General features: G+C 35.4%; 2 protein-coding genes across 2 annotated transcripts; both read right to left on the reverse strand.

Annotated features, from left to right (window-relative positions):
• Positions 1-7,574: 7,574 nt before the first annotated feature.
• LOC149393901 (uncharacterized) lies at positions 7,575-8,688 on the reverse strand. The gene has a single exon (XM_089616577.1). The coding sequence runs from the start codon at positions 8,625-8,627 to the stop codon at positions 7,908-7,910; it is 720 nt and encodes a 239-aa protein (XP_089472703.1). The 5' UTR covers positions 8,628-8,688; the 3' UTR covers positions 7,575-7,907.
• A 14,470-nt stretch (positions 8,689-23,158) lies between these two features.
• Positions 23,159-23,755, reverse strand: LOC149393902 (uncharacterized). The gene has a single exon (XM_089618207.1). The coding sequence runs from the start codon at positions 23,753-23,755 to the stop codon at positions 23,159-23,161; it is 597 nt and encodes a 198-aa protein (XP_089474333.1).
• Positions 23,756-25,734: the final 1,979 nt, after the last annotated feature.

A 25,734-nucleotide genomic window follows, 5' to 3' on the forward strand; every position in this document is an offset into this window, starting at 1 on the left:
CGTGACCTCCTTCACTTGGTACACATACCCCGCTATTCTGAGTCGTTCTTCTGCTATCACGTTGACGAGAGATAAATTTAACCCCGTTCACTACACAACACGGATACGTCTGTGGTGCGAAATGTGGTCCCAATGCCAATGCATATAATTCGGAGGTAACGGATAATCCGTCTTGGCTCATGCGAAATACCTACATACAACCATTAACGAGTCGGTTAGTAATTATCTCATATTCTTTGAGTTTGGTAGTGAAATACCTTTTCCCAAAACCACTTTGGGAACTCAAGTCGATGTGCTTCTTCAACATCTGGCCGACCTTCTAATTCCATGAGATCTATGTGTTCACTGAAATAAAATTCCCCGCGGTAACATTCTTCTTCAAATTCCCCGCAAAACCATCGGGAAATCTGACAGATCTCAAGAACTCAGTAAATCGCTTCTGTTCTGAAGGTGTCAGAGTGTATGACGAAGGCGGTTTCATCCATCTATCTCCTTCTTGGTATAAATGAAGCTCGTGCCTTATGTTCCAGTCCGCCAAAGTCAACCGCGCCTTATCTGTGTCTTTCATCTTCCCCTCGATGTTCAGCAAGGTACCCAGAAGATTGTCGCATACATTCTTTTCTATATGCATTACATCGAGGTTATGCTTCAGCGTAAGACTCGACCAATACGGCAACTCGAAGAAAATACTTTTCTTTGTCCAATTCAGCTCACTCGCATCGCGCTTTCGTTTCTTCCCGCCGAAGTCAGGGTGCTTCCCCGGGGTTGCATCTCCCACTAATCGCAATTGTCGAAGTATATCGCTCGCTGATTTTCTCACTGGTGGTGGTCGTTTCTCATTTCGTACCTTGTACAGTTTGCTCTTCCTCATCGGGTGTAACAACGGCAAGAATCGACGATGATCGCAGTAAACAATCTTGTTTCGAGCCTTGAAAGATGGTGTGTCGTTGTTACACGTCGGACAAGCAAGGTACCCTTGACCACTCCATCCCGACAAACTGCTTCTCGCTGGAAAATCATTCACCGTCCATAGAAGTACGGAAAACAACCTGAATAGCTCACCGGTCGAACCATCTCTCAACACAACACCGGTTTCCCACAATTCCTTCAGCTCATCAATCAGCGGTCGTAAGAAAACATCCATGTCTTTACCCGGCGCACTACGACCTGGTATAAGCAATGTTAACATCAAGTACGATGTTTTCATGCACAACCACGGCGGTAAATTGTACGCAGTCAAGACTACCGGCCACATACTGTACGATAAACTCATGTCACCAAATGGGTTGAAACCATCGGCGGCAAGTCCAAGCCGGACGTTCCTCGGTTCTGCCGCAAACATGGGATATTTTCGGTCGATCTCCTTCCACGTTGCTCCGTCAGCAGGATGTCGCAGTACACCATCCTCTTTAATGCGTTCATTCTCGTGCCACTGCATCTCTAGAGCTGTGTGCCGACTCGCGTACAGTCGCTTAAGTCGATCTTTCACTGGAAAGTAGCGCAACACTTTATGCGCTACTTTTTTTCCACCGTCTTTCATCAGCCACCGACTCTCATTACAAACTGGACACTCGTCTAGATTGGCGTTGTCCTTCCAAAACAACGCGCAATCGTGTTTGCAAACGTGAATCGACTCGTAACCCATACCAAATCGATGCAATTTCGCCTTTGCTTCATAATGTGACTCTGGAATCGTGTTGTCGATCGGATGAGATTTTTTCAGTACTTTCAGAAGCTGATCAAACGACTTATTCGTCCACTTGTTCATCACTTTCAAATGCATCAACGTGACAACAAATGAGAGTGACGAATACTCCGTACAACCCGGCCATAATTCTGTGTTCAGGTCGCTGAAAAGGTCATCGAACTGTCCACTCTGGTATTCTGCATTCGGGTCAATACTGTCATCGTCACCGTCTACGTCGTTGTGATCTAAGATATCGTGTACATCATCAAACATCCCTCCTCCTCTGTACTCCGTCTGATACTGCATTACATCATCTTCTTCCTCCCCGTGAAAGTTCCACCTCGTGTAATTCCTCTTAAATCATCTGATAAAGAGATGATTCTCTATATCAGGAATTTTTTGCATCAACACGTTGTTACACCTCTTGCATGGACACTTAACTCGTCCTTCGACATTTACGTGTTGTCGGGCCATTGCCATGAACTCTGTCATGCCAGCCGCAAACTCAACGCTTAAACGTTGGTCCTTGATTATCCAATTCCTATTTGGATAACTCATTTTACCTATAGATTGAACATTTCAAAATTTAGTAGTTTTCGGATTTTATTTTATAATTTCACGATCGATCCTACCGAAATTTCGACAGAACCTCCCCTATAAACTTAACAACCCGGCATCAAGCGTTTAACTAAAACCTGCATAGAAACATCCTAAAACTAACAATAAATCCAACCTCAGTGGTTCGATTATTAAAATTCATAATCCATCACATTTTTAATCATTTCTAACAACAATTAAATACAATTCCATTTAATTTACATAAACTAACTAATTGTTTTTACATAATTTTACCAAATATAAAATTTATAACAAATATATAATTCATTTATAATTTATAAAATTTATAACAAATATTTATAATTCATTTATAATTTATAAAATTTATATTTGGTATAACAAATATATAATTCTAAAAATATAAATTATAACAAATTTCTAAACTAAAAATATATAATTCATTTATAACTAATTTATACTTATATAATTCATTTATAACTAAAATTATAACTAAAAAATATATAACAAACATTTATAACTAAAATTATATAATTCATTTATAACTAATTTATAACAAATATATAACTAAAGTTTATAACTAATTTATACTTATATAATTCATTTATAACTAAAATTATAACTAAAAAATATATAACAAACATTTATAACTAAAATTATATAATTCATTTATAACTAATTTATAACAAATATATAACTAAAGTTTATAATCCTATAACTAATTAAAATAAATTTATAACTAAAGTTTATAATCCTATATATATTAATCATATACAACTAATATATAACTAATATATACATAAATTTATAACTAATATATATTAATCTTATAACTAACTAACTAATATATATATATATATATATATATATAGTTTTTTAAAAAAAAAACTTACCGATCGGACAAAAAGAAGAAGAGCGCGCGTGGCCAGAGAAGGGGAGCGGCGTCGGCGTCGGTGGTGGAGCGGCGTCGGTGGTGGAGCGGCGTCGGCGTCGGCGGTGGAGCGGCGGAGGAGCGGCGGAGGATGAGCTGTAATGGGAGAGAGAGGGACTTTAGGAGAGAGATGTGAGGAGAGAGAGAGAAGTAGTGAGGAGAGAGACTTACCGGCGAGGCACACGGCGGAGGAGCGTCGGCGACACACGGCGGACGAGGCACACAGCGGAGGAGGGAGAAAGTAGAGAGAGAAATGGAAGTTAGGGTTTCTGAGCGAATGGGGAAGCTGGGTCGCGTTTCTGGTATTTAAAGACATTTACCGACGATTTTTTCGTCGCTAAATGATTTCGGTTCGTCGCTAAATGAACTTACGTTAACCAGACATTTAGCGACGATGAAATCGTCGCTATTAGTAAATTTCATACATTTAGCGACGATTTTATCGTCGCTAAATCATTTCGTTTAATTTAATGGGAGGGATTTTTCCCTCTTTAAAATTCGTCAAAATTGGATGACATTTAGCGACGATTATTTCGTCGCTAATTGTATAGCGACGATAAAACAATCTTTAGCGACGATTTTATCGTCGCTAAATGTTTTCGTCTTAATTAAATTGGAGGGATTTTTCCCTCTTTAAAATTCGAAATTAATTCAACATTTTTAGCGACGAAATTTTCGTCGCTAAATGAATTCAGAAATAATTAGCGACGAATTTATCGTCGCTAATTATTTTCCCGCGAACTTAGCGACGACAAAAAAGAATTAGCGACGATTAAGTCGTCACTAATTATCTTTGCCGCCAAACTTCAATATTTTTCGCACCAAAGAATTAGCAACGATTTTATCGTCGCTAAAAGGGTGATTAGCGACGATTTATTAGCGACGATTAAGTCGTCGCTAATAGGTTCGTCGCTAAATGTGTTATTTCTTGTAGTGACCGTTGTAGAAACTCTCGCTGCGACGAGAATTGTACATTTTCGCGGCAAAAAATACACTTTTTCATTATCTGATCTCACCACAGTGACGTACAATTTTCGTTGCAGTGAGACCTTCTACAATAGTACTCATAACAGTCGTAGAAGATCTCGCCGCGAAAAAATTTGTCGCCGTGGCGAGAATTTTAAATTTTGTGTATTTTTACAATGCCATGCGTACTCGTAATTATATGTGTTTTTACTTAAGAACGTATATCTCAAGGAAAGTTAGATAATATATCACAATACTCGAATGTCGTCAAAAATCTCACTCTCCACCCGCAACACTCCAAAACTCTTGCTATAATTTATTGCAGTGATAGCAAATAGTCACATCAAATATGTTTTTAATGTTGCAAAAATGCATGTATTATATTTTGTTGTGTCGTAGGGTTCTTTTATCTAAATATTTTGTTTATTTACATTCGGTGGAGAGAAAACATTCCAAATAATTATGGAAACAAGTATTTGTAGCCAACTGGATGGGTTAATTAACTAGTTCTTATTTAACATGGCCTTGTCAGCCAAACTTGGATACGCTATTAATCGTTCGTATCGTAAAGTCAATTGGTTAGATATAGTAAGCTGGAGATTTAGAACATCTCCAACTTATATTTTTTAAAATAGTATAATTTTTTACACTCTAAAATATATTTTATTCTAGTTTGCCCTCGTTTATGTATTTTGTTCATTTACATAATAGTGACGTTCGGTGGAGAGATGACATTTCAAATAATTATGGAAACAAATATTTGTAGTCAGCTAGATGGATTGACTCAGTTATTATGTAACATGGCCATGTCAGCCAAACTAGGGTAGGCTATTAATTGTTCGTATCATAAAGTCAATTGGTTAGATATGAAGAAGCAAATACAATCTCAAATGTAAAATTCTAAAAATGCACTTCTTACATTCTAAAATGCACTTTTTTCATCGCAATGTTTCATTTCTAATCTAGCTAGTATTTTATTTTTAACATAAAAAGTATATTATTTTAATGATTTAAACTATATATAACACTATAGTCCATATTTATTTAACTTTTATATATTATATAAAGAAATTTTATATTTAATGTTTTATAAAATAAAATGGAGTACATTTATATACTTCACACAAATTTTTAAATTAGCATCATACAAAATACTAATTAATTATAGGATCAAGCGACTATATAGCCAAATAGAACTTAAACTTTTGCAAAATAGTCATAGTTTGTCAACTATAAACAAACTAGCCCAAGTGAGATTAATCTAGGCTGGATTAAATTTAATCCCAACGAACTATAAACACAAAATATAAGTTTTATGAAGATTGGATTAAAATTAACCGAGACATGATTAAAAGTCATAGTACTCTCAATTGGCTATTTTGCTATACCTAATGAAACTATGGCTATTTTGCAAAAGTCATAATTTGAATTGGCTACTTCGTACCATTTTTCCTTAATTATATTTATATATGCGTGCGTGCGTGTGTTATTTTCTAGTTTGTTTGCAACGAAAATTGATGATATTAACGAATTTTTTTAGTGTACTTATTATCCACACATATCTAAATTAATTATCATATAAAATTAAAATAAACTAAGGGTCCAGTGGTTATCTAGCCATATGAAACGTTAGAAATTTGCAAATAGTCAACGTTTCGTTAATATTTTGTAAATAGTCACGTAAATCTATTTACGCTATCTAAATGATAAAAAAATGCAGAGTAAGTTTCTAGTAAATATGTGTAAATAACGTTGGCTACGTCATATTTTATGCTATTTATGAAACATTTTGGTTATTTACGAAAAATTTACAAAACGTTGGCTAAAACGCAAACGTTTATGTTTATGTGACTTATATCGCTAAATAATTGATAAACTAATATATTTTGGGGTCCAGCGGCTATATAACCCAATAGAACTTAAGTTTTTGCAAAATAGCCATAGTTTGTCAACTATAAGCAAACTAGCACAAGTAAGATTAATTTAGGCTGGATTAAATTTAATCACAACTAACTATAAAAACAGAATGTAAGCTTTATGAAAGCTAGATTAAAATTAATCGAGGCAGGATTAAAAGTCATAATACTCTCAATTGGATATTTTGCTATACGTAATGATACTATGTCTATTTTGCAAAAGTCATAGTTTGAATTGGTTACTTCATACAATTTTTCCATATTTTGATACTTAATTTTGTGATAAATTAATATACATAAATTTATAAATGTAATAAGCAGTTAATTTGTAATTAGATAAATTATTTTTATATTATTAAAATGCGCAGATAATATTAGGTGTCAATTTTTTTGTATATGTAATATGTATATACATTTCTATACATGGTAAATATTAAGATGTCAATATTTTATTGAAAGTGCCGATATATTTATATATATATATTTTTTAAATATTTATAGACAATGATTTTGACTAGTTTCTTAAATATTTAAGCACTTGAACCTTCGTTTATTTTTATTTTTTTTTACCTTTTCGGATTGAGTTCTAAATCAACTTAGAAGAAAAGACTAATAATTAGATACAAATGTTCCAGACCCATCAATTCATTAGCTGAGTTAGGGTTTACACTTTTAAAACATTCATGTCATCTGCAATACATATTTCCCCACATTGCCAGCCCTAAACCAGCAATGTGACACGAGAGAGGAAAAAGTCATCATAAATTAATAAATATTAAAAAGTTCATTTAAAAGGGCCCTAATATTTGTTTCTTGGCTCCTATAGGTAGCCGAGTTTTCACTGTCACTCGTTTATATCTTCGCACGTTGGTTGTTGGATAGCTTTTATTTCTACAATAATTCTACTACAAAAATTTCTCTTTTATATATATTCTGATTAACCCTATATATTAAAGGACAACAGTAATTTCTTTATTGGTGGATGAATCATCAATGCTAGGCTATAATAGTTGTCCTCTCTCCGCATTGGACAGTCAGAACTGCAGGGTTAATTCATTGGACACGAAGTGATAAAAATAAGTGAAGAAAAACGAGTAGCAGCTAATTTTTTTTTTTTTTTAGAAGAAAGATAAATTTTCTTGGAGTGAAGGAAAAGTGATAAAATTACTGATATAATTATATAGTATACATATAACAATCAAATTACATATATCACTTCTTTAATACAGATAATAATAAATAAATTTTCAGTTTGAAGAAGTAGTCTAATCAACTTCTCAAGGCTTCTCAAAGAAGACTAGCGTCAGTGCATCGAGATAACCTTATTTTGAGCATCAAATAAATAACCAAAACTTATTCAATTATGCTCACTCACCACTAGTCAACAGTCACATGTTAATTTGACTATTATTTTTTCTTTAGACAAGTCACATATCTATACACATAAAGAATCACAATATTTGACTATTAAGTGAAAGGATTAATATGTCCCATATCATAATGAAAATTCTCACTATCCAATTCCATCATAATAATAATCATATAAAGACGAAACAAGTCCCCTCACAGATTACTCATAGTCATATATATTATTTGTTACACGTTCCCAATCATAATACTAATTCAATAATTATAAAGACAAAAAAACAAAAAGAAACAAATATATATAAACAAATTGTTCATAATTCCACACACACACACACACACACATAACTTATATAATAATAACTAGGAACTGCATGGAAATACAACACTATATAGTAATTTTATAAAAGGTACACGTCGGTCACTCATGAGAAAATGAATAATAGTAGACGTTATATATATATATTTAGTGGCCACCTCCAAATCCGCCACCACCACCAAACCCTCCGCCGCCGCCGCCTCCGAGCCCTCCTCCGATCCCTCCTCCCTTTCCGAACCCGCCCCCGAAGCCTCCTCCGGACCCGCCTCCCAAACCGCCTCCGCCGCCAAACCCTCCTCCTCCTCCGGCCCCGCCGCCGCCTCCAAGCCCTCCTCCGGACCCACCTCCGAACCCTCCTCCGGCCCCGCTCCCGCCACCTAATCCTCCACCGCCTCCAAGCCCTCCACCTCCTCCGGCCCCACCACCGCCTCCGAGCCCACCGCCTCCTCCGAGCCCATGACCACCCCCAAGTCCACCGCCACCGCCGAGACCACTTCCGCCTCCGAGACCACCGCCACCACCGAGTCCGCCACCGCCGCCGAGTCCGCCACCGCCGCCGAGTCCACTTCCGCCTCCGAGACCACCGCCACCACCGAGGCCATGACCACCACCGAGTCCGCCACCGCCGCCGAGACCACCACCGCCGCCGAGTCCACCACCACCGCCGAGTCCACCGCCGTGCCTGAAACCTTTTTTGTAAATCCCATGACCTAAACCATCCGGTTGGTAAACCGTGGCTTCTTTCAAATGCGGCTTCACAACGTGAGGATGGTCGACCACTTTTTTACTAACCCTAGCCGCAGCCAAACCACACACGAGAAACGCAAACAGAAAATAGTAACTTCCACTCGAAACACCCCTCGTCATTTTTTTTTTTTTTTTTTCTGCTAGTGAGTTATGAGTGAATGGATGATAGAACTAAAGAGAAAGCGAGGTCTTTATAGAGTGACGGACGACCCAACTGTCACGCTTGGGACGTAGTAAATGATCTTCACCTGTCATTTGCAGACAATTTATTCGTTCCCAACTGCCCTTAAGCTTCCATGTTCTGACTGTACGCGTTTAAAGGATTTATGGCTTCTTTTTTTTTTTTCTTTTTTTGTGGCATTAGATTAGGGTTTTGACTTTTAGTGCCCTTTTTTTTTAATAGCTATCGAAGTGGGTCAAGTTGGTCTCCTTTCCCGAGCTGAGATTATTATTATCGCATTTGATAAAAAAAAATTGCGTTGAAAGCTCAGCATTGGTTGAGGAGCAATGTGATATCATTTAATGAACGCTAAATATACGTCCCCATTGCAACGCACCTTTATAAAAAAAAAAGTTGAAATATCGGTGTGTGATAAAACTCGATTCAAGCAATTACAAGATATACATATCTAAGTGTGACCCACTCAACTAAATACGATCAAGCCTAATAGCTTTCATGTGATCTTTATTTAACCAAATATATACATCATAAATTCATAATCATAATTATGTATCCTTCGATTTGTGGAAGCAGGAAGAAATTAAAAGGGCGTAGATGTGGTCATGATTCGATATTATCATGACAACTTGCATATTTATACTATATACATAGATATACTTGTATATGTAGCTACTATAAAGACGCGTAGGCATGTCACGTACCTGAGTAATTATCATGTTTTCATGATTTTATACATTTAAGCATATAGGTTTTCTAATTTCTTTATTAATGCAATTTTTTTATGCTAAAATTAATGCAATTTATAGCGTGTATCAATAATTAGCTTATTAGCTTCGAATTCCGGGTGCGATTGTAGCCAATTGGCATTTATACGGCACTGATTATTTACAGTCGTACCTATACGTTATCTACGTTTTGCCAACAAAGAGAGACACTAGCTTTTGACTAAAAATAATAATACCCTATCGATTTTTTTAACATACTGATAAAATCCCATACAATAAATTCATTTACGTCGCTACTTAATCTACACTGTTATACGCGGCTTTAGTTTCTTTTAGTAAAGAATACGATTGACCACTACTAAATGAAGTCATAAAAACCCAATATGGTTGTTGGGTGAGAGACTCGAGTTTCATGCTTGCAGATCGACTTCGTGCTGTAACTGATGTTCTCTAATTTCCTCGAAATACACTAAAGGGTTCAAGTTTGCTTACTAATATATATATATGCCTCAGTTTATTAACATTCATGTAACTAGAGAGATGGTGTATATATATATATATATATATATATATATATATATATATATATATATATATATATTCATGTATTTATTCTCCGACCATAAAATCCACCGGATTCAACACCGGCCGGTTTTGTCCACCCAATAGTATTGAGATCAAGCTCCATTAGAGAACGAGACCAGAGAATTGAGATGCGTGGGTTTGGATATGAAGATTTTCTTATTAACAAAGATGACTTGATTTATATACAAAGCGATGCAAGCCAGCTAAAACCAAAAAAACAGTTTTCTAACTTCGAAACTGACGTGTAACTGAAGCAACACTTTCTTACTAATTAGAGCCGTCTCAAGGCGATAACAAAAATATGGGCAATTAATAGTACAGATAATTAGCTGCATAGCCATCTTAAACACTAGTAATTTGGTTTAGCCAACCTTTCGTTAATTTCCTGTAAATAGCCATATTGCTTACGTGACAGTTTATTAATTGAATTAGTTTTACATTTTTGCCCTTACGCTATTTTAATTAGGCATTTTTTTTTTTAATTTCGAATTAAATATTGAAACCGAATAGAGAAGTTTTCAAATTTGAAATTTGAATTTTCCAGCAGATTTTGAAAGTTTCTCAGCCCATTTATTGTTATTTATTTGGAAGTTTTCAACGTTGACTTTAGGTAATTAGTTTCTATTTTCGTGGCAATTCATTATGGATAAAATCTGTAAATATATTCTTCATTTATTGATATTATTTTGTCTTCCATATATTCATAATTTCCAGAATTTTTTTCAGTTTATTTTACACGAATATACTGTAAATATGCTTTGTATTTACAGTGAATATACTGTAAATATGCTTTGTATTGACAATGAATATACTGTAAATATGTTTCGTATTTACACGAATATACTGTAAATATGTTTTCTATTTACACGAACATACTATTAATGTGAGCAATAAAAACAAATGTTCTTCGCGGAGTCCATGATTCCGATCGAGACCTTTGGACGTAGATCGCGGAGAGGAGGACGAAGTGAGAGGCGCCGGAGTTTTTCCCGACGACGAGGCTGTTCTTCGTGGCAGATCTGCCTCTCAGCGTGGACGACGGGCGGGCCGATCGATCGAGATCAGTCCCAGGTGGTGGGAATCCAAGGAGATCCGAGAATATCCTGGTCCTCCGATCATCGAAGTACACGAAACCCACATGCAAAACGCACTGAAACGCGTACCCAGAGACCCAAGCCCGAGAGGCGTCGAGGGTTTCTCGTGGAACGTCGAGAAGAGGAAGAAGAACGAGAATATGAATGTTTAAATAAAAACGAAAATGTTGAGCATGCAAGGAAATAGACCATGCATACCTGTTTTTTTGGGTATTTCGCCGTCGGTGTTGATTTCTGTCTTAGATCTTCAAACGCGCGATAGATCCTCTGGTTAATGTCGAATCGCTGCTTAGGGTTTCTGCAAATTTTTTTTTCCTTTTGGATTGTGTTTCGTTCGGTTACTTGTGGTGGTTTTAATTTGGTTTAAATGAATACCTCGAAATCCGCGCGAGTAGTTAATGTCGAAATCTGATTTATTTTTTTAATTAAATGAATATATTTCTTGGGCGGGAAACTGCTGGACATATGCGTCATTTCGTCTGCTGTAAATAAATGACACTGACTATTTACAGCATATTAACGAAAGGAGGGCTAAAAAAAATTGCTTATTTTCGGGAGGTCATTTAACTTAATTACCCTTAATAGTATTTAAAAAAATATAAACTAATAGTATATATATAACATTTAAATTATTTTTCTATACTTTAGAGTTCAAATATAGGAAGTATTAAGCATAATTTATACAGATTATATTGTATAATAGTCATCAAAAGCATATTCATAATTATGATGATACATTTTACTTTTTTTTAAGAAATAATATATTTTACTTTAAGTGTGCGTAATATTCAATACCTTATCAAATATATGTTATATATTAAAACGAAAAAAAATGGGAAATACAATATAGAAATTAATTTACAATAGAAAACCATTCAAATTACTATCTTTTTCCTATAAAGTAATTAAGATTTACATGTATTTATTTTTGAGGAAAATAAACTAACTTTTATATTAGAAAGGGCCTTTTTGGAGTGAGGGCCTTTGCCAATTGCCCCATTTACCTTCCCCTCTAGCCGGGCATGTTACTAAGCTATGCTAACATCCGTATTACACCCCTCAAGATGAGCTTCAAGGAGGTTGAAAAACATTCTTGAAAGCCATCTTGCAAAGGATAGGTAGAAGCTTGGATCCGGCTAAAGGCTTGGTGAATATATCATCAAGCTTTGTTGATTGCTAATAATGGGAAGGAGCTTCAACCGACTGGATTGAAAGTGTTCATGCACAAAATGACCATCGACCTCAATGTGCTTGGTGCGCTTATGGAAAGCGGAATTAGACACAATGTGAATTACAACTTGGTTATCGCAAGACACCTATATGAGTAGTGCATAAGACACTGAAGTCACGAATGAGTTGTTGAAGCCATTAAATTTCGCTTGTGAAAGTTGTGAGAGACCGATATTCAGCTTCAACATAGGATTATTAATCAATAAAAATATCTCTATGAGATGCACGCAAGGAAATCTTTGAATCCGTATGTGTATTGGCAGACTTATGATCTATGAAGTCGTAATCCACAAGCAACTGAAGAGCATATTGTCGTTCAGACACAACAAGTACCAAAGAAGAACGAGAAATTTCAAGACCAAAGAAATAGTACTTTAGCTCACCTGCGCTTATGTTTGTTGATTTTATTTTAAATATTCGATAAAAATCTCATAAAACAATTTAATACGTTTGAACGTAGAAAAGATGAATAAATAAAAAATTAATTCAAAAATATGTTTGCTGGTCCCAGGCCATTGACCTTCTATTTTAGATGAGAAAAAGTGTGGCTTAGTAAACAAAACGACCATAAGACAAATTGGGATTTGAAAATAACTTATATTAAATCACATTATTTGAATTTCCGGCCCATATGTAATATTGTATACGTTACCAGAAATCTCATTAGGCCTTGTGAGCGGATGTAAATGGTCCTTATAAGCTCATTTAAATTAAAGTGATATTTTAATAACTTTTTTTTTTTGTAAAAACTCTTTTTTCGCATGCGAAAGATGTTGCAGTCTAAATGCAATTGTGAGCCTTGTATAGTAAAATTCTCAAATGTACTACAAGAGTATTTTAACTCATTTTACCATAGTCGACTCGGGGAATATATATGGACAAAATAACTCAAAACTAAGACAAACATAAACGAGAACATAGACACTGTTACATCTCTTACTTTCATTTCACTACAATCCCTATACTGAACCTCTCTAAGTTATCAAAATTATATTTAATTGATCCTTAAAATAAAGTGTGAATTAATATAGTCAATACATAATTATTTACCCTCTAGGATCAGCTCATAGCTCGAAGGGTGTGTATAATCGTTATAGTCATCTAGCTACACGAGTTCCACCGATTAATTCCCTTGCAAAAGATATATTTACCACTTATATCGCAAAGGCGTCAAAACCCACCATCGACCAAGGCCATGGCGTCAAAACCCACTCTGGGACTCCAGATGCATGCATCGATGGGGAAGATTTTTTTCTGAGTGTTTGATGAGTATCGGGTTTAGAACGTTTTTTTAGGGTTTGTGGGTCGTTTGGAAGGGGGATTGGACTTAGTCTTCATTTCGTGGATTTCAAAGCGAAGAAGAAATGAGATAGTAGAAGAAGAGAATGGGTCGGCGAAGAAAATGGAAGTTCGACAAAGGAATGTGAGGGTTTTTTTGGGTTTGAAATCGTGAAGGAATTAGAGGTGGAGAGATGAAACGTCAGTAGAGAGAGAGAGAGAGAGAGAGAGAGAGAGAGAGAGAAAGAGAGAGAGAAAGTGACTATGTGAGTGAAAGAGAGAGCGAATCTGAGTGTGTAAGTGGGAAGTTATTAAGAAAGTTAATTATGAAAGTTAATTTGTGTGTATTAGAAAATATTAGGTATTTTTTTTCCAAATCTTGTATTAAAATTAATAGATTTAAATCACGATAAACCGTCATTTTAAGTCTCAAAGTAAAGGTGAAATGGCCAAAAAAAATATTTTCTCTCATGCTTAAGTCATATTTTAGTTTTTTTAGACTTTTTCAACAAAATCGGAAATGCCACTTTTTTTTAATTCATAGAATAGGCGATTTCCCAAATTATGGGATTATTCCTATTCTATGACCTTCGCACTAATTTTGGACCCAAATCAAATAAGCCCAAATTAATCATAAACTATGACTACATGAATTAAGCTATTACATTTATATCATTGATATTTTTTTATTAGATAAATTTTAGCACCTTTTATTTTGTTTTATGTTGCATTTTCTCGGGATTTATTTTGGTTTCTCCAACACCTTTATCGGTTTCTTATTTTGAAACCAAATCAAACAATTCTTCACCGTCTTCTTCGTCTCTCTCTTCTTCTCCATTACTTCGAGTTCTTCCTCTTTGTCTTCTTGTCCATTCCTTCGTCTGCTTCTCTATCTCTCTCTCTCTCTCTCTATCTCTCTCTCTCTTTCTCTCTCTTCTTCTCCATTTCTTCGTCTTCTTCATATCTCTCTTCTTCTCAATTTCTTTGTTTTCTTCCCCTCTCTCTCTCTCTCTATCTCTCTCTCTCTCTCTCGGTTTCTCTGTCGCGCCTTTCTTTTCGTCTTTTTCTTCATTTCTTTGTCTTCTTCCGCTCTCTCTCTCGGTATCGACCGAAGACCCAAAATGATGAAGACCCAAACCCAAAAACCTAACCTAAACCCAAACCCTAAAATGAAATCGGTGACCAATAAATCGAAACCCTCGCCGGAGAAAACCAAAACCCCGGTGCGTAGAAGTCCTCGCGTCGTGAATCCCAGACCCGATGGGTCAAATCCGACCACTGTTGTGAAGAAGAAGAGGAAGACTCCAATATTGAAGTCGCCGAAGTCTGCAGCCAAGCGACCGAAGATAGATACGAATGGCGAATCCGAAAGCGATTCCATGGACGATTTCGTCCCCAATCCTAAAAAGTCCCCGGTAAAAAACAAAAGGTTAGTGATTGATTTTGGTTTTATATCTCGGTTGAAGAATCTGTTGATTTTGGTGTTGAAGATTTTGTTGATGTTGATGTTAGTTTTATATATCGGTTGTTGTTGAAGAATCTGTTGATTTTGGTGTTGAAGAATTTGTTGATGTTGATGTTAGTTTTATATTTAGGTTGTTGTTGAAGAATTTGTTGATTTTGGTGTTGAAGAATTTGTTGATGTTGAAGTTAGTTTTATATCTCAGTGTTGATTTTGTTGTTGAAGAATCTGTTGATTTGTTATTGAAGAATCTGTTGATTTTTATGAGTGAAGTATATGTTGATGCTGATGTTGATTATGGATTTGGTGCTGTTGTCTAACTGGGATTTTTGTAATCACTCGGGGTGATTTAGAATTGTGGGGCTCATTACTAGAATAAAACTGTTGTTTTGCTAGATTATGGGTTTGGTGTTGTTTTGCTAGGCGGGATTTTAAGTTTATTTTTTCTTTTACCTACATTCGATCAAAAATGGAATTGGATTTATGTCTATCTATAAACATATGAATAAATGAGCTACTTTATTGACATTGATGTGAATAAACTAGCAGGTTTGACATTGTTACTTCAACGTTATTGACGTTATAAGGTTTTTTTTTTGTCATGTAGGGATGGACAAAATCTTGAACGAAGACCAAATTGTCGAGACTATATTCAACTTTTTGGGCAGTATTCAGAAGTTTAACGAGAGCATCAAGAAATCAACGTCTAAGGAAGAGGAACATATATTCAGGCAGTCTTATTTTGGGCATTTCCTTGACGTTCTCCAGATGGCCAATTCTTTAGCGATAGTCAACCGCATTATATCGCGGGCTGAACAATACAAGGACTCATCTTCTGACGCGTTGTTTTTTGAAATTGGTGGTGAACCTCGGTTATTCAGTAAGGAAAATTTTGCGGAGATCACCGGGTTGCGGTTTGTTGACGACCACACAAAATGTTCTTATTCGGAAGTTGTTAAGGATGGCCTCTACGAAACTGCTTTCCACAAGGGTGCCTTAAATAAGAGGGATGTCGTGCAGTCCTTGGTCTCCGAGAGCGAAGAATGGCACACTGAGAAGAAGGCAAAGTTTAAAATACTATATTTTTAGTTGAACTTGCTCATCCCCTACAACTCGAATTGTTTGGTAATGTTCGATAGTAATTATGGGTATTGCATGTCGATAAAATTTTGTAACTTTCTGAATTGATTGTGTTTTTTTAGGTACCGAACATGTGTTGGTGATTAATGCACCTTAAATAACCAATTAAATGCGGAAAAGAATAATTACGCTAACAAGAGCTAATTATTAACATGGTTATTAAACAAGTCTAGATTACTTAATTAATTAATCATAAGAAACTTCATCAAGCAACCATATCAGATAAAAGACGAGTTTAAGAAAACTTACAGTTTTTGGCTCACGAACCGAAAGCTTTCACAATCCGTCATCGTCTTGAACGTACAAGCCACCACATGATCAGATCTGGAACTCCTCCTTCAAGGACTCGATATGTGATGACACCAAAGTCTTCCGAAACGTAATCTTCGAGGAAGATAAGACAAAAGAGTGGGCTTCGTTATATCTCACTAGATTTTGAAACGGGCTATTTCCGATCTTTCTATCTTATTTCTAGGAATGGAATTGAAGCAATTCTGAGGGGAAGAAGATGAGGAAGAATTGACCAATTAAAGGTGAGAGAGAGGCCACGAAATTCCTTGGCTAATTAGGTTAAATTTTACTTCACATCAGCCCTCTATTTATAGCAGTTTAAAAGGTATCTTTATAGAATATTCCAGAATATTCTTAAAGATATCATTTCCTTTTATTGTGTTCACACTAGTGGATTAAATCTCAGCCCTTGGATCTCAACAAGTGAATCCTATTTTTTCTCTCATCCGTCAGATCAGTATCTAAGATTTTATTTTATACAACAGTATAAAATATTTTGTTGTTGAGAAAATCCAGGAAAGTATATTCTCCTAGATTTTCTCCTAAATATCCTCCTAATATTTAGCCCTAAATATTATGAGAGAATATAGGAAAATATATCTCCTATTTATTTTCCTATATTTTAGGAACAAAAAAACAAAAAAAATACTGCTTACCACATCAGTGCAAAAAAACGTCCAACACCGTAAGGGGGTAGGCGATTTTTTGTTTGATTTTCAAGACCCAATAGATTTAAGCCCATTAAACACTTATTTACTTGTCCAACAATAAATAATAAGTTTATTTACTTGATCTAGCAATAAATAAACAGCTTTACTATAAATATTTTTATAATTCTCAAAATACCCTTTTTGGAATTTAATGTTGTCAATCACTATTACAGCAAGTGAGATTGTAATGATAATACATACTATTATATTAACGTTCTTATCCGCCTTTATCGAAGTCAAATCGGGGACGATGGACCTAGTAGTAGAAGCTTAACAAATCCGATCAAAAAAGACGAAATAATCATTTCTCTTTTTCGATCGATTTGTCTAATCTTAGTCAATACTCTACCGTGTAAGCTAAGACTGCACTCTCATTTAATATTAGAATTATATTTACTCATCGTGACGAGTGTCCACTGATATAGTCAGTACGTGATCATGACCCTCCACGTGTAAGCTAAGACTGCACTCTCATTTAATATTAGAATTATATTTACTCATCGTGACGAGTGTCCACTGATATAGTCAGTACGTGATCATGACCCTCCACGTTCTGTCCGTATCGAGATAGGTCAATTTGTTCTGTTATACCTTTCTCGTTACATATAAGCCCTAAGCATCGTTGCTTCCCCCAACGAAAGATTCAGTCGAACGTAAGTCAACTTCGGAAGTGTGCACAATCAATCGGTTCTGGAATCAATCCTTAGGTGAGAGAATATTAACCTTCTTCCAGGAAGGCTGGATTCCGTATCTGTAAAACACTTCCCTTCTACGATCATGTCCCGAGTTCCCAAAACATCCATTTATTCAACATTCATTGGCATTTATCGTGATGAATCAAAGAACGCGGTAACATGACCTAGAAGTCCATGATCACTTCAGGATATTAGATCAAGTGTCACTGTGACCATCATAAGCGACCTCGGCTAGTGCATCGTAACGGTCCTTAAACGACGCATCTATCCAAACCAAAGTCTGTCTAGGTCGCACACCTTCTGCAAGTGTATAATGCTCCCACTGAGTGATCAACCCTCACTCATGTTCCATATATATGACTTTAGATAAGGCTTACTAGGCGCATATCAGTCATCGACCAAGGTTTAGTTCACCGCCCGATCTCGGATGCCGGCATGCGATTCGGTTTGATACGAAGACTATGGATGATAGTTGTTATTGTTGGGAATATTGCCCACTTGAAGATAATGAGTAAATGATTACTAAATTCGATAATAAGATTACTTTATTAGCATTATATGATTAGTGGGTTGATTTCTAAACAAGTAGAATCAATAACAACTATCTTCCATAGCCTCCGTATTAAACTGAGTCACGTGCTGGGTACCTGAGTTCGGTCGGTGAGCTAAAATGAGGTCGATGACTGATATACGCCTAGAAAGCTATATCTAAAGTCATATATGTGGAACACATAGGTGAAGGCTGGTCACTATGTGGGAGCACTCTACACTTGTGGTAAGTGTACGACTTGGACAAGTCTTGGTTGTAGATGTGTTGTTTAAGGACCGTTATGACACACTAACCGAGGCCGCTATGATGGTCACAGTGAGACTTGATCTGAATCCTGAAGTGATCTTGGACACTGGGTCATGTTACTGAGCTCTTTGACTCATTCGCTAAAAGGCTATCCATGCTAATCACAGCTTATGTCTTGGGAGTCGCTCAGAGCATGATTCGAGTGGGAAGTGATTTACAAATACGGAATCCAGCCTTCCTGAAAGAAGGTTAATGTTCATCACCTAAGGGTTGATTCCTGAAATCGATAGATTTCTAGCACTTTCGAAGTAAGTAACGTTCGAAAGAATCTTTCGCTTGGGAAACAACAATGCTTAGGGCTGATATGTATCAAGAGAAGTATAACGGAAAAATTGACTTCTCTTGACACGGGTTGAACCTGGAGGATCTTGATCACGAACTGACTATATCAGTGGACACTCGTCACGATGAGTAAATATAATTCTAGTATTAAATGAGAGTTCATTCTTGGATTACAAAGTGGAGTATTTGACCAAGATTAGACGAATCGATGGAAAAAGGGAAATGACTATTTCGTCTTTTTCATCGGATTTGTTAAGCTTCTATTACTAGGTCTATAGTCCCCGATTCGGCTCTGATAAAGGCGGATAAGAACTTTCGTATAATAATGTTTATAATTATTAATCTCACTTGCTGTAATTGTGATTGACAGCATTAATTCTGGAAAAAGGATATTCGCAGAATTAAATAAATATTTATGGTAGAATTATTTATTTATTGTTGGATCAAGTGAATAATCAATTATTAATTATTTGTTTGTTGTTGGACCAAGTAAATAAATAATTGATTGGGTTTTAAGCAATTGGGCCTTGCACAAAATATGAAAATCGGATTTGGGAATTTTGGCATGGGAGTTGCGCAAATTTTCCTTGGCCGTGTGCCTAAAATCCAACTTTTATGATATTGGTATTTACCAATATTTTCTCTTTAGTTGTTTAAATAAAGGAGAGAGAATAATATAAGATATTGTCTTTTATTCTCTCCTTATTTAAAATAAAGTATTTAGGAGAATATATGAGAATATATTTAAAGGGAAATAATATATTCTCATTTATTATCTCACTAAATAAAATATTCTCTATTTAAGTAGAGAATAATATCTCATAGATATTGATATGATGGATGAGAGAAAAAGTAGGATTCACTTGTTGAGATCCAAAGTCCTAGATTAAATTCTCTAGTGTGAACACAATAAATGGAAATAATATATTCTGGAAGGTTCCATGAATATCTCATTTTACTACTATAAATAGGGGTTCATGAGAAGGCAAAAATAAGAAGGATTTTTGACCTAATAATTTCGTGGCTCTCCCTCTTGGCCGTGCAAAATTATCTGCCTCTCCCCCTCGGAAATTCGTTTCCATTCTTAGTAAAATAAGAGCGAGATTTGAAACACCATGTTTCTCATCTAGTGAGATAAAGACCGTGCCCACTCATATTTCTTATTCGTCTCGGAGATTACGTTTCGGAAGACTAATGTGTCATCCTCGAGTCCTTCATCAAGATGACGTAAAGAGTACGCGATTGGTTTAGGAGCGTTCCGTAGCTGAACCGAAAATCAATGTAAGTATTCGTTTTTTTAATCGGTTGCTTGATAAATATGCTCTCGTGAATTAAATTAATTAAACATAACTAGATCTTGTTAATTATAACCATAATTTAATTAGCTTATGATCAGCGTAATTAATTATTTTTCCGCATTAATATGGTTATATGGGAGAATCATCTTCAACGAGTGGTATCAGAGCGATTGTTCCTGTCTGATACGCACTTGATTCCCCAACAGTTATTGATTCTGAATGTTATTAGACCTCAACCCACTAATCATATGATGCTAATAAAGTAACTTTTTATCTTATTTAGTAATCATCATCTTCTAGTGGCAATATTCCAAACAATCTCCCACTTTGACCAGAAAAGATAAGTTACCATGATCCAATTTATTCCTAGCCATCGTAAAGATAGTTTCAGAAGTTTTGACACAGGATTGAGATTCCCATGGATTCTCAATTTTATCATACTCCACAAGTTATGTCGATTCGACTTATATCCTAAATATATATCCACAGTCCATACTAACATGCAAGTATTCTTGACTTACCTCTTAAGGTCAAGTCATTTTGTTCTTAGTAAATCAATTAACTTTAGAACATTCTAACACTTTGCATCTTTCAAACTATACACCAGACTTCATATCTAAAGATACGAAGTTACCCTATTCGTTGGTGTACATCTATTGGTGCATTCAACAATTTGCACCGTTGCATGCTCAGATCTCATCACCACCAACCCCAGTGTGATTAAATATGTCTCAATAAGAACTTTATTGAATTCTTCCATTACTTAGTTATTTATTGTGCATCCTTATTGGTCAATTCATATTCAATATACATGACTTTAAGGATTTACAATTAAATAATTAAGTATCTCACTATTTCCCGAATATTACAATGTTTTAAAACACTCGTTAGTATTCTCGAAAATTTGACATTGTCAAAAGGGTTAATTTAGAGTCCACTTATTGACAATGTCTTTAGCCTCAATTTTGAGCTCATACCTTATCACAATAAGTATGTTTGAGATATTTATGGAACGAGCTTGTCGTTTCTAAACCTCAAGTTTCATAAATTGTTTTAGCTCAGTCAATCGTGTCATCATTAAGTCTATTACTCAACGTTAATAACTTTCTCAATGACACGTATATAATAATAACACATATCGATCATTCCAAGAATATCGATTATAACAAAAAACCAAGAGTCATCATGATTATTTGTTCGTTTTTAAAGATCTACCTTTTAATAAAAGGTTCAGTAGTATCTAACTACTTAGATCCAAAGTCAACAGAACATGTTCCTCAAAGGACAATTCATCTTATTTTAAATAAGATCCCAAATGAACTGGTTCGTGGTATCAGAGAGAAGAGCAACATCGTTGCCAATGTCTATTCTCAAGGGTTCAATCCCTTAAGTACCAATCCGCTTGTTCGAACACATTCATTGTTCAATTTATAGATCTCTAAAATCCTTCAAGCTAATAGCTTGACAGGTTGATCTACTAAATAAGGGTTTATTGACTTAAAAACAAGTTACCTTGATCTTCATTATTAAAGATCAATACTTTCATTTAATGAAAGATTTTGTTGATGATTAAAGACAATGATCCATTAATGGATGCTTTCTACTTAATGGCAAGTAATGCATACTTCCATTTATTGTACGATTTAATAGCTTATTAGATTCATTTAAGAATCTCATCATAAATTATGCATAAAATCATGTGAAGGATTAAGATATTTTAAATTCGTTCAATAGCGATAAGATTCTAATTAAAGATGCTACCACTTATTAATTGATTATTTACGGCAAGTCAATAATTAATTACACTTCCATTCATATTATTGTCATGATAGCAATATTAATCCATATTAAAGGATTCCATCATAAATGATGGTCACAGTTCTGTGAAGAAGGACATTGCTTTCATTATATTGTTTAATAATGGCGAGATTCTTATAAAGATGCTCCCATTAAATTCAATGAACAATCGTGGCTAGAATCCTTTAAAGGATGCTCCCACTCAATAATATGATTCTAGTGACTAGGATCCAATAAAGGATGCTCCCACTTAATCAATTTTAGTGATTAGGTCCCATTCAAGGAAGCTCTCTCTTAGTTATTGAACTAGAGTGTCTAGGTTCTTATAAAGATCCTCCCACTGAATCAATGTATCATCAACACTAACTTTAAAGTTGTGGTATCTCATTATCTCTTAATCACACAAATCATTTGTCGATATGAGATAATTATTTAGACACTACCAGAGTTCTAAATAGTTCTTATTATTTCATAAAACACATTTATAATAACAATTTTAATAAAGCAATAAAAGCTAATTTAAATTCTAACAGAGATTATTAACTCGGATAATATAATATTGTGCACCTATATAGTTAGTGAACGGAAACACGGTCCTTCATATTCTATATTTAATTAAGGCTTAAGCATTTATGCATATTCAAATATCATAAAGGCAATTTAAGGCAATTCATAAATGAGTAGAGAAATATTTAATGACACATTCATATGTTCATAAATAATGTAATAAAACATAAAGAAAGAAAAGATTCATCCTATATGGTCTAGTCATAAAAGACTACAGTCCAGAAAACCTCGGATTATTTGTGACACAACTCTTATGTTCGAAAATAAATCCCAAAACGAAAGTAATAAAACTAGCGGGAAATTTTATCTTGAGCTGGAGCATGAGCTTCTCAATAATTCAGGCTTGAATCCGACATTGCTCAGCAAGCTCACCAACACCATCGTGTTCTTCTAGACCTATTTTGCAACAAGAATTGAAGTATGCTCATGAATGATTATCCTCAAAAATAATTTTAGGATATCATGAATTCTTCGGTACATTACCAGAATTCTTCTTGTTCTTTTCAAGCTCGGCTATGTACAAAGGACAGTTCCTCTTCCAATGGCCTTTAGTGTTACAGTGGTGGCATTTTCCCACCAATCCACGCTTCTTCTCTTTTCCTTTTCCACTTCTCTTGAAGTTTCTCCTTTCTTTGTCAGCGGGAGCTTTCCCCTTCGAAGTAGTAGGACATGCCTTTGATGACCTAGCTCCAGAAGACATGTTCTTCTTGGATTTCGGCAAAGAACTTTTGTCAGCATACAGAGCTGATCCTTTGTTCCTTCCTTGATGAGTGATAGACTTGAAATTCTGTAACTCATTCAATAGCAGAGGCAGTCCATACGTGAATTTATTCATGATATAGTTCGACGTGAACTGTATGAAGTCACTCGAAAGGAAATTCAGGATAATTCCTACCTGAGTGACCTCATCCATCAAAGCCCCGTGGAGTTCAGCTTCTGTGAAGTAATTAGTCATTTTCATGACATGATCCCTCACATGAGTTCCCACAATCATCCTAGTGCTAGTGTACTTACGGGTGAGTTCAATACGGGCTTGCTCGCTCTGCATCCCAAACATTTCTTACAGCGAGTCAAAGATCTCCACAACAGTCTCCTTACCTTCCAACTTTGTTCGCAAAGCATCAGATATGCTTGCGTGCATGTAGGCTATGACTTTGTTGTTAGCCATGTTCCACTTGTCAAAATCATCATTCTGCGAGCGGGATGAATTTGATGTCGGAAAAGGAGGTCTCTCTTCAGTGAGGATAAAGCAAATGCTTTCACTCACTAGCACAATATTCAGGTTAGACTTCCATTTCCGGAAGTTCTCACCAGTCATGACGTCTTTTGACAATAACGCCATAATAGGGTTCGACATGATTACTAAAATATAAAAGCACATATATATTAGCAATATGAAAAAGAAACAAGCTATCAATAAGATTTAGGAAAATAAAAACATAATGCAACCAAGCACGAGATAAAATACTAAAGAAAAGAACCCAGTTTTTATATTCCACGGTAATCCACCAATAGCCACAGTCCATCCCACTATGGTGGCGTAACAGAGTGCACCTAGTGAAAATCGAGAACCATCTCAGATTAGTGAACAATCGTGGTTCATGACACTTCATAACTATGTTCACTAACTACCAATTAATTAGAAATCTTTGACCACGTGAGCAACCACCGGTTGGATTCACGCATGAGTCAACCCAACATTTCAGCAGAAAGAGTACCACCCGAACGCACTGACTTAGCCAGTACACGCCAAATTCAACTCCCCCTCCTATCGATAGAGACACAACCTTGTTATTGGAATCAGAAAAGCCTGTCCTTAGGAACAGATCACCATGTCTAAAAGACCGCCGATCAAGCAGGGATCTTTCATCCTCACGGTGTTGTGACAATGTTGGAGGTCTACGACTCAATATACTTTCAGTATTATTTTTTTTATCTCATAGCATTAACTTTAATCTAGGTGATCCACTCGAATTATCTAATCATATTAGGAGAATCGTGACATCTAGTCTTGATTATCCTAATAGCATTCCTTCACAAAAAAAACTTCCAGCGAGGAGGGAAGACATAGTCTTTTATTAACCCCCAAGCTTAGCCTTTTATCGGCTTAGTGACAAAGCTTCTCTGATCCGTTCAACTCATTAATTAAAAACTATCCTAATCATATTAGATAAGTTACATATAATAAATGAAAGCCCATGATAAACCCACAAAACAATTTTTCAAGATACATCATACAAGGCAAAGCAATTAATTAAACAAGCATGACAAAAACATATATGGTTTTGGTTCGGATTGATCGTATCATAATTGATTCTTATAAATCTAACTTGATGACCTCAATCATATTGGTTCATGGATTCTTGTTGAGCACATTTTATGTCTAAAGTGAAAAATAAATCAATGTCAAAGATTATTTATTTTTCCATAGTTGTCAAAAAATAATTTAATGATTAAGGCCCAATACAATTGGCCTTTTAAAAAATAAATCGATGTCCTTGATCATTTATTTTTCATGTTTTAAATAAAATTTATTAGGGCCCAGCCTATATAATTAATTTAAATAAAACATCAAAAAATTAAATTTTTTTATATAAAAATCGGTTTGGGCCTTTTGGGCCCAACCGGGCTAACGGGCTTTGACCCGGTAGAATCCTTGAGCCCAATTGCCAAGATAGAGCTCAACAAGGTAGCTCGGATCAAGAGCCAAGAGGGCAAAAAATCCGAGAGTCCTATCTAAGGGGTAGGCGGAATTTTGTGACAAGGATGTCACAAAATTCGTCTTCTTAGTCAAAGGTGGATCTCTGTAACTCCGATGGGGCTGTGCTTTGGACCATCATCTCATCTCGCAGTGGGCAGTCAGCCCTTCGAATTTCACGACTATAGGATAACAGCAATTATTTAAAATAAAATTACAAAAATCATATACCCTTTGAATTAATTCGGGTTTAACAACAATTCTAGAAAAGTGAGAATAAAAAATCTACGATCAACCACGAATCACAATTCACATATCATATCATAATGAATTGAATG

The sequence above is a fragment of the Urtica dioica genome, chromosome 6 (genome assembly GCF_054948205.1).
Source record: "Urtica dioica subsp. dioica isolate 48M chromosome 6, U.dioica_male_clone48M_v1_H2, whole genome shotgun sequence".
In the NCBI taxonomy this organism is placed as follows: Eukaryota; Viridiplantae; Streptophyta; class Magnoliopsida; order Rosales; family Urticaceae; genus Urtica; species Urtica dioica.